Raw genomic sequence first — 10,717 nt, forward strand, 5'->3', positions numbered from 1 at the left:
GGAGACTCTATCTATGATAATTATATGCTTTGTTCGTTTAGCGGCTTTAGCCATTATTTTAGCTGGTGACATGTATGGTAATGAGTGTCATTAAATTAATGATGTAGCTGCCATTGATGATAAGATGATTGCGATGTCGTAAATTGTCGTCATCATCATAAAATTTACTATGACATAGACATTAGGGTTGTTGAGGAAGTGATTATGAGGAAGAGGAGGAGGAAGAGGAATTGTCACGCGCAAATTTTGAGGATGCGGATGAGGAAGAGGATATTTTATGAGGAAGAGGATGCGGATGAGGAAGCGGAAGAGGAAGCGGATGAGGAAGAGGAAGATAGAAAATTATAAATACTAGCGGACCCAACCCAAACTTTTGTACATAACTTTGTACATACTTTGTACATAACGTACTAGGTACATACATTACACAAAAAATAATTAACTAAATTCTAAACCATTCTCAAAACACACACAATAAAGAATCATCAAAATCGGTCTAGCAATAAGGGCCGCGCTACATCGGAATGACAGCGGCGAGGCGAGCCGAGGGTTGCAAAATTACGTAATTTTACCGAAAACGCTGGTAAAATACGCGTATTTTACGGTAATTTATATATATTACGGTAAAATTACCGGCTACGTATGTATGCGAAAAGTATAGCGGGGGGTGAGAAGAGCGTGTAGTTGCAAGTTGCAATTTGCAACATACTTACGTTCGGCGGGGCTAAAATTTGAAGAATCATGATATGAATCATAATATGATTCATTTTTCTAAAATCGCAAAATGCAACTCTGCTTGCAATTGTTTTGACTGACTGCACTATACGTGCATTTAGTAAATTATGCCACGAAATCAAGTAAAAGTGTGGGATTATTTCCAAGTGCTAAGTGAACATGACAAAAGGAAACATGTGATGTGTATATTTTGTAATACGGAGTACAAAAATGCTAATGCTACTCGGATGACAGAACATTTTGAGAAATGTAAAAAGTGTCCTAATGATGTTAAATTATTATTTATTAGTTATTTTTGCATAATAGTCATACGTTCAATGCCTTGGTAGATAACCAGTTCATGAGAAATGAATTTACAGAACATAAGATTATTAAGTCTTATGTTTTCACCAACTTCAGTAATATTTGTTTTAGTTACATATACATTTTGACTATTTCTTTTTTAAAGAAGACTGCAATTATTACTAACTAAAAAGGTAAAATACGATTTAACTCTTGTTAAATTGAATTTTACCCAATTTTACCGTAATTTACGTAATTTATTTATATTTTATGTAAAATATGGTAAAAAACCGAATTTTACGAAAGTAATATTACCGCTTTACATCCCTCGGAGCGCTTTCAGTGCCATATATATGACTAGCTGTTGCCCGCGACTTCATCCACGTTAACATAGTATAATAATAAAGATGGATAGTTTTCTCCTTTTTGTTTTTGAGGTTCCTTATACAAAGGGTAAAAACGGACCCTATTTAAGCAAACGTTAAACGCAAACGTCAATAAACTTTCATGTTTCTAACTCAAGAAATGACGGACTTTCATTGCAACTTTCCACCCCTATTTCACCCCCTTGGGGGTAGAATTTTCAAAAACGCTTAAACACGTATCCAATCATTTTTTATCAGTAACCCAAACATAAAATTTCATGTTTCTAACTCAAGAAATAACGGAGTTTCATTCAAACTTTCAACCCCAATTTCACCCCGTTGGGGGTAAAATTTCCAAAAACACTTAAATACGTATCCATTAATTTTTAATCAGTAACCCAAAAATAAAGTTTCATGTTTCTAACTCAAGAAATGACGGACTTTCATTAAAACTTTCAACCCTTATTTCACCCCCTTCGGGGTAAAATTTTCAAAATTCCTTCCTTAGTGGGTGTCTACTTAATAAAACAACCCTACTCACCAAATTTCTTGGCTGTAACTTTTACAGTTTTTGCTCAGCGATGATGAATCAGTCAGTCAGTCAGTCAGGACATGTAATTTTATAAGTATAAGATTTTAAACTTTATCTTCATTATTGTAATACATAGTACCGCTTGAGAAGTCTACGGCCGCCCGTGGCCGCTGTACTATGTATTACAAAAATGAAGTAAAGTTTAAAATCTTATGACACTGAAAGTGCTCGCGTCGCCGCTGCCATTCTGGTGTGTCGCGGCCCTTAGGCTGTTTAGACACACGCCGCAGCGGCGCCGCTGCAATACTCATCTTTGCCCTCAGGGAGAAACCACACGGGTGCGCGCCGCCGCGCCAGAGCGTGATTGGATACGCGACGCGCATGCGCAGTGTAATTCCTCATAAATTCCTCTTAAATTTTGAGGAAGCGATAGCGGAAGAGGAATTTTTATTTTTATTTATGAGGAATGCGGTAACGGTTGAGGAACCCAAAATATTGCGGAACTTCCTCATTATGAGGAAGCGGAAGAGGAATCCTCAGCAACCCTAATAGACATTCACCTTTTTCAATGACATAATTCATGCATTCAAGAACCGATATCATAATTTCTTGATTTCTAAGCGGGACGAGAAATATTATTGCTCAATATCACGTATTGCGTAATATTATTGACTGTCTAGGGTTTATATTGAACATCGCGTGCCTTCAATCTAATTGTCAAATAAACTGTTCAATATAATTTCATGTTTCGATGTTCTAGGGGCCGGCTTAGTAGTAAAATGTGAAAATACTTTTCCAATTATTCGTAACCTGTACATAGAAAACAGCAGAGCAGGCATAGTCGTGAGTTATAGAAAGAGAAGGTATGGTACGTCACTTCCTCTCCTACCCCGTGCCAGTTGTTTACTCCCCGTCGTACGAATCCAGATTCCAGACGCAAGTTTAGCATTTTTACCCATTCCAATAGGCGTACGAATAGAAATGTAAAATAACCATTCAATCCATACTAATATTATAAATCCGTAAGTGTGTCTGTTTGTCTGTCTGTTACCTCTTCTTTTTTTTATAAAATAAGGGGGCAAACGAACAAATGGGTCACCTGATGGTAAGCAACTACCGTCGCCCATGGACACTCGCAACATCAGAAGAGCTGCAGGCGCGTTGCCGGCCTTTTAAGAAGGAATACGCTCTCTTCTTGAAGGTTTGCTTTGAATGCCCAAACCACTGAACCGATTTTGTAGTTGAGAATGAAGATACTTTGAGCCTCGAGAAAGGACAGATACTTTTATCCCGAAAAATGTACGGTTCCCGAACTAATTTCGGTGCAACAGTTGCGGGCGTCTTATAGGCCGGTATAAATAGACAGTATAACTCAAGATGCATCTCGGTCTCAAGACACGCTTCAGGCTCTGTGATTGGTTGGCTGTCAAAATTTGGACCAATTCCAGAGCCGAACCGCGTCTTGAGATCGGGTCGCATCTTAAGTACTGACTATTTATACCGGCCCTAGTAACTCAAATATTTTAACATCAACTAATGATCAGTTTCTGCGATGGTAGGCCATAAAATTACCAAATTAGATAACATGCTATAAACACGTCAGCATATCACATGTGGATGTGTTGCATTCTATTTGTACAACTAGCAGCTACCTCCCACAGAGAATGTATCCTGTTGAAAGTTTTATTGCGTGCTCTATTTATTTTGCTGTGTTTCTAATTAGTTATGATACATTTATGATTGTAATTCAGCTTGTTTTTATAACATGGCCAATTAGAATTCTGTTTTTTTTTACTTATCTACCACCTATATGGTAAGACGAACTTTTGCCCGCGGCTTCGCTCGCGTTAAGAAGTATTATTATATACAAACTTTCATCCCCTATTTTAACCCCTTGGAGGTGGAATTGATCAAAAACCTTTCTTAGCGGATGCCTACGTCATAATATCTACTTGAATGCAAAATTTAAGCCCGATCGGTCCAGTGGTTTGGGCTGTGCGTTGATAGATTACCATGTCAGTCAGTCACCTTTGAGTTTTATATATATATAGATGTAATTTTAGAACTTTTTTTGTTACCAGTGCATTCAATACTCAATATTTATAGATGACATAATTTTACAACTTAAAAAAGTTTTTTTTTCATTAATAAATCTATTTCAGGCGTTCCGGCTCTGACATCAAGTTGGTTTTTATATGTATAGATACAGTCCGATTTATATTTTGCATAGAGTCATCAACGAAGATGACATAAAACAGTGAATAAAAAAAATAAATACAACGCAATTTCAAATGCTTGAAAAAACTGTGAATCTGGGGGCACGGCAGTGCCCCCGCCAAGTCGAGCAAAAAAGCGGCATTTTTACTTCCCCTCATGAGATTCGAAGAGACTTACCTGCACGCCTTAACAAACTTGTGTAATTTGACTACAATCCCTTATGCCCGGCTGCAGTTTCTGATGTCTTTTAATACTTCAACTCCCAAGCAGCCACATGCGGCCGCGATAACAATAGATAAACTATTGTGTCTGGTTTTTCCACGATCGAGGTAATCAAAGGGTAGGTATTGCAAAAGTAATTCCTTGGAAAATTGTACCTATATTCTATTTTAATTTTGTTACATTTTCTACGTGTCTATAATTAAGTCTTCCAATGGTATAACATCATAGATCTTCTGTACAGCTTCTACCACGTTAGTGACTATCGTCTTCACTATCGGCCCACCCACTTCTTGTACTATCTCATTGCTGTTATTTTCTATCACTTCTTGAGCTGCTTTACCTGAAATCAATTCATAAAATATTAGAACAAGATTTTCTTTAAAACAGTTTTGTAAACAAGCAGTTCTGTTGCATTTTTATAAATAGGTAAGTACCTATATCAAATAGATATTATACAATATAATTGTGTACAAAGTGTCTGTAATTTGAAACGATTAGTCTTTTTATACTTTATCTCATGACTAATTACTTAATTAGGTTAATAATCTAGATTCTGGGTAGCAGGAACTGGAATAGCTATTCTGTTTTCTAGAATGTGCAATTATTCAAATTTTCTGTCCGTTAGGTCAAAACTACGTATTTTCTCTATGATATTTGTATTTACTTAAACAATTTGACTGGTTTGAACAATAATTAACGTACGTTGCGTATTGTTATTAATGTTAATTTGTTTTTCGTCATTACACAAAAACTTCTTTTCTAGTAAAATCATATTAGTAATTAACTAATCTGCTTGTGTTGACAAGATAATAAAATATTATCTTTATAATATATTTGTATGGCAAGACAGCTTTAACTAAAAATTTAAATTGAACAAAATAAAGTCAACGCGTTTCTATAGCTCTATTACATAAAATATAAAGATCAGAATATAATATTTTAAAACTTAATATTTAATAGCTGCTTCTTATGAAGTAGATAAATAGCTGCTTCATTTGCTATGAAACAGCTATTTATCTACTTATAAAGCCACATCATGACAAAACGGAAGAAAATACGAAGCCATAATGTTGCTTTGAATTTCATAATTTCTACGGCAATTCTTTAAATCGAAAATGTACAGAATTTAAGAGGGTATCGCAAGCGCTTATAACACTAATTATTATTATCGATGTGTTTTGCCAAGTGCCAAAAAAACGAGTGAAAAACTGTGTGTTCTGTCTGTCTGTGCCAAATGCCCAAACCGCTAAACCTATTGTGTTTTTTATTATGGGATACTTTGAGTCCCGTGAAAGGACATGGGGTATTTTTATCCCCGAAAAACATACCAGTGCCGCGCGATGAACGAATTTTGGCGCAACGGAGTTGGCGTCATAGTTTGATATATACTTAAACTTGAAACAACTAATTTAAATAATTTTCTGATTGCACAATTACGTAATATCCCACCAATGACGCATAACTAAATGACGCCTGCAACTCCGTTGCGCCATAATTCGTTTGATGCGCAGTAACCGTATATTTACTCAAAGTATCTCCATACCAAATTTCAGCAAAATCGGTTCAGCGGTTTGGGCGTGAAGAGGTGACAAACAAACACACTTTCGCATTTATATTATTAGTATGGATGACTCACCGAGTATCTCATTGCCATTAAACAAGTTATCAAAGTGGACTTCGGCTTTGTCCTTCAAGTCGTAGTCGTGAGTCCAGTCCACTATCTTCAGATGTTCCTTCCCATCAGCGCCGTTGACTTTAGAGAGTACGCTGTCCACGCCAAAAATGGCTTTCCCTGAAAAATTAAAAGATTTTAGGTAACTTTATAATTCATGATACTTTGATAACTCTTTTATTATTGGAATAACTGTGAAAACAAATGTTTTAACGTTATTCCAGGTTCCCTAGACGCTAGCGAATAACCAAACTAAGTTAAACCTCCGCCTAAAATATTTTTGTACAATAGAAAAAAAATTGTAAAGTTAAAGAATCAGGTTTGTCAGAGAAAATTGCCGAACTAATCCCCGAGCTGATCCGAGGTCTCAATAATTAAACAATAAATGCCAAAAACCATGGAAAAGCTAATATAATTTATCCCTATATTTTGTATAATATAATACCCCCCACAGCGGTTTCGGTGATGGTAGCCGGTTTCATTGAAACCAGGCCAGGTACGCAGGAGTAATTTTATAGTGTCCAAGGGTATGCGCAGTACACAAGAGCACTCTCTATTCCTTTACTCTAATAACCCAGTGGGACGGTAGACCGACACGACTGGCGAGAGGTCAGGCGCAGGACCGACTTTTTACATGCCCATCCGACGCATGGATCATCTAATACTTGTCAGACAATCAGGTGATCAGCCTGCATGTCAGTCCTAATCAAACTTGGAAATAACATGTTTCCAACGCGGGAATCGAACGCATGACCTCCGAGTCAAGAGTCAACCTCTTAACCACTGGCTCACGGAGGCGTTAGCTATATTTTGTGATGTGCCTTCATAAAACTTATTTCCTTATTGCCTTTCCTCGGTAAACCAAACATCACATTTTGTGTTTGGTACTTTACCATCTCTCTAGAGGTTCCTTTACTGCATATAAAAATTATACTCTCATAACATAATTTTCCTGTTGCAGTCGGCAGTATTTATATTGATTAAAGGTTTTCCCTGTATTTTTATGTGGATTCATATTATGCATTAAATTGACAAGATGTATAAGGACCTTAGTAACCAATAACTATGATAATTTTTCATTCTTGTCGGATAAAAGTTGTAATAATTCTTGTCTCACTACTGTTAATACTAATGATTATTGATTATATTCAATATATCAATATCGATTACGACACTACTAACGATTTTATTACTTATGTATCTATTTAATGTAAGTAGCTAATATCAAATGCGAATACTTAGATTTTGACTCTTTATTATATCTTAGCAATTCTTGTATATAAATATATAATTGGAATCTCGGAATCGGCTCCAACGATTTTCGTGAAATTTAGTATATAGGGGGTTTCGGGGGCGATAAATCGATCTAGCTAGGAATCATTTTTAGAAAATGTCATTTTCATCGGATACCGAGCAAAGCTCGGTCAAACAGCTAGTTTACATTAAAGGACTAAAATTGGATACTAAAAGACTAAAATTAATAGATTATTGTATGAGACCAGCAGCTAGTGAGTCTATGACCCAAGTTCCAGACCATGATCAAAATATGTACAAAGTTTTGGACAAACCGGTTTAGTTTGGAGTTTAGTGACTGTTTTAGTTGTTTGATTGAAAGCAGTCGGGTTAACGAAAATATATTTTTTTGTATGAAAGAAGGGGGCAAACGAGCAAACGGATCACCTGATGGAAAGCAACTTCCGTCGCCTATGGACACTAGGGAACACTAGGGACAAGAGGGAATAGGGTAATAGGGGAGGGTAGGGATGGGAAGGGAAGGGAATAGGGGAGGATAGGGAAGGGAATTGGGCCTCCGGTAAACTCACTCACTCGGCGAAACACAGCGCAAGCGCTGTTTCACGCCGATTTTCTGTGAGAACGTGGTATTTCTCCGGTCGAGCCGGCCCATTCGTGCCGAAGCTTGGCTCTCCCACGTATAAACGTATTTAGGTAGATACTCAGCTATTGATATTTATTTTGGGTGAAAACTAAAAAAACTTACTGAGTATAACGTGGTTTTTCCCGTTTCCTTCAATGGGTAGGAACAGGAGCCTTCCTTTCATCTCGTACTGACCATTCATTTCAATTGAGCACATTAGCTTCATAAACAGACTTGTTCTTTCCGGGCTGTACCTAGGGATAAAAATGTGTTTTGTTGTTAATATTCTTGCTGTTAAGTTTGCTTTCATACAGCGTCTTAAAACATTCCAATTTTTCGTCCCAGCAAAGTTAAGGAACATCTATGGCAGTGTTTCCCAACTTCTTTCTGCTGTTTAGTTTTTAGGGACCCCCTTAATAAAATAAACAGCAAAAAATCTGAATATGTATGGTCCAGAGACGACACTGCAGACCCCCGGGGGTCCGCGGACCACAGGATGGGAAACACTGTTTTAAAAATAAATCTCAGAATTTTGGAAAATTTATATTTTACTAGTAGGACTAGTAGGATGCCCGCAATTCTAAAAATATATCGTGTGGGAAACGTACATTTTTCCTGGATAAAACTATCATCCTATGTCCTTTCCCGGGATTTCAAAGTATCTTCCTACCAAATTTCAGCAAAATCGGTTTAGCGGTTCGGGCATGAAGAGGTAACATACAGACAGACACACTTTCGCCTTTATAATATTAGTATGGATGTATGGATGTGATGCAGTTGAATACCTTTGTAAATTATTAATCTTGTTAATTCCCTATTATGCGACTAGCACAGCAGTATTTCTTTAGAATACGACATTTATCTGAAATACCCACAAGTTTTGAGAAACAGTTTATACTTTATTACTAATAAATTTATATGTAATGTTTTTCTTTCCTCATTTGTAAGAAAACATACCTGACTTTCTTAGCGACACATCCTCTTAGGCCAGTCACAATCACATCTTGTAAGTTTAGCTGGAGGCTTGATGAACTGGAGTCTATGTGTTGAATATACATTGGGTCCAGAGGGTCCCAGCCATATTTTGGGTCACCAACAGCCACAGTATTGATCATACCCTGAACCAACTCCTTAAGACATTGGCCGTCTTCCTTCTTGCATTTTTGTAGAGATGGCGCTGCAAGTCGGAAAAAACAGCTTTATTTCAAGGCATAACTCATTTCTAAATTGAGCTTAAATAGTTAAGTGTTTGTTTTTAATTTAAAAACGTTTGTAAGCTTGTACTTAATATAATAATTGTTGTTTTCTAATGGCCACATTTATGGTTCAATTTTATGATCTTGCAAGTTCATTTGTTACACAATTTCTGCTATAAATGTAAAAAGATTTAACCATTTACCATTATACAAAACAATATTTAACATACCAGCATTTAAACTCAGGAGACAAACACTCAAAATGGCGAGCACAAAACTGCAGTAACCCTGCATTTTGAGTCGTAAGGATAAAACTGACGTGTTCAAACGAGAAGTCTTTTAAATACTTCGTCTGTTTGCTAATAACAAACATAATATTGACATAGTATGAGACTGAAAAAGGATGTGCGGAAAATTTGCAACTTGAGTAAGCAAAATCTTATGTGCTACTAGATGTATATTATATGTATACATGAATATGAACTTTGTTCGTGCAGAATTCAGTTTATCGCTCGGGAACCATACATTTTATCATGATAAAAACTATCCTGTATCCTTCTCAGGCACTCAAGGTATCTCCATACCGAATTGTATCAATCAATTTTAACGTAAAGACCCCTACAAACAGATACAAAAACGAATTTAAAATATCAGGATTCGCATACCGTCACTCTTAACATGAGTCATGACAGTAACATCTTAACTTCTATTGACGTAAGCTTAGGGTCAATTCAGGCCGCAACGCGACGCGTAGATGCGTTTCTAAATTAGTATGGATTTGACAGATTCGCAAGACGTCTCACGCTGACGACATCTGTCAAATCCATACAAATTTAGGTCGCGTCGCGTCGCGCCTCGCCTCGTCACGTTGCGGTCTGAATTGACCCGGGTTGTCCGGGATGTCAAATCTGACGCTGGTGTCATTTTGAATGTCAGCTGCATCCACAGACATAGATCAAGCTGCATCGCATTTTGTAGGTATGTAAACAAAAATACGTTAAAAATCGAACATCTCGTTCAACTTTTCCCTACCGATCTTAAAGTTTGACGCTGCCTATTCATAATTATTGTTATTAGACTATTGACATTGATATCAATATCCTGAGTGGATTATGTCAGTCTGTTTGTTCGTCAATTGACGCTCTTGTCATGCTCGAAGAGCGTTACTAATAAAGCTAACTAACCGACAATTATTAAAATTATCACAATTTTATATGAGCTGTCACAATCTTGTATTTATACAGGGTGTAACGAAACAAAATGATGATACATTAGGGTGTGTATGACTCCCTTTAGTAAAGAGTAGGGGTCACCAAATGGCGGACCGCGGTCCGCATCTGGACCCATTGTGTGCGGACCAAACATTTTCGAAGATGAACTTCGTTAAAAATAAATTTCAGTCTCGACTTACTGATGAACATCTCCGGGATTTAATATCAATAGCTTGCACCAATTTTACTCTAAACATAAGAGAGATAATAATTAAGTAGCTACAAAATTTACGATTTACACTTTTCTCATTGATAACTAAATAACTTTGCAATTTCCGTAATTACCTTTGTTTCATAAATATTTTTTTATAAAATGTGCGGACCGCGAAGGTCATTTCATTAATTCTTA

The 10,717-nt window shown here is 36.6% G+C and overlaps 1 protein-coding gene across 2 annotated transcripts; it reads right to left on the reverse strand.

Annotated features, from left to right (window-relative positions):
* Positions 1–4,494: 4,494 nt before the first annotated feature.
* On the reverse strand, positions 4,495–9,410 carry LOC121733810. Of its 2 annotated transcripts, none has more exons than XM_042124180.1 (5): positions 9,328–9,410; positions 8,859–9,078; positions 8,025–8,155; positions 5,990–6,145; positions 4,495–4,693 (listed from the first exon to the last, which is right to left on the reverse strand). In XM_042124180.1, exons 1-5 carry the CDS (start codon positions 9,389–9,391, stop codon positions 4,539–4,541), a joined length of 726 nt encoding a protein of 241 aa, XP_041980114.1. In that variant the 5' UTR covers positions 9,392–9,410; the 3' UTR covers positions 4,495–4,538. The 2 variants fall into 2 exon arrangements, with proteins under 2 accessions (XP_041980114.1, XP_041980113.1); XM_042124179.1 differs by having other exon boundaries at positions 9,301–9,410.
* Between the last annotated feature and the right edge of the window lie 1,307 nt (positions 9,411–10,717).

This window comes from Aricia agestis, chromosome 14, assembly GCF_905147365.1.
Source record: "Aricia agestis chromosome 14, ilAriAges1.1, whole genome shotgun sequence".
Taxonomy (NCBI): domain Eukaryota; kingdom Metazoa; phylum Arthropoda; class Insecta; order Lepidoptera; family Lycaenidae; genus Aricia; species Aricia agestis.

Bases quoted from the DNA above. Each gene is read 5' to 3' on its own strand.
- LOC121733810 (XM_042124179.1), bottom strand. From the start codon at position 9,391: ATGCAGGGTTACTGCAGTTTTGTGCTCGCCATTTTGAGTGTTTGTCTC. The intron at 9,079-9,300 runs GTAAATGGTTAA...TCCGACTTGCAG, and splicing joins AAATATTGTTTTGTATAATG to CGCCATCTCTACAAAAATGC. The intron at 4,694-5,989 runs GTGAGTCATCCA...AATTGATTTCAG, and splicing joins TAATGGCAATGAGATACTCG to GTAAAGCAGCTCAAGAAGTG.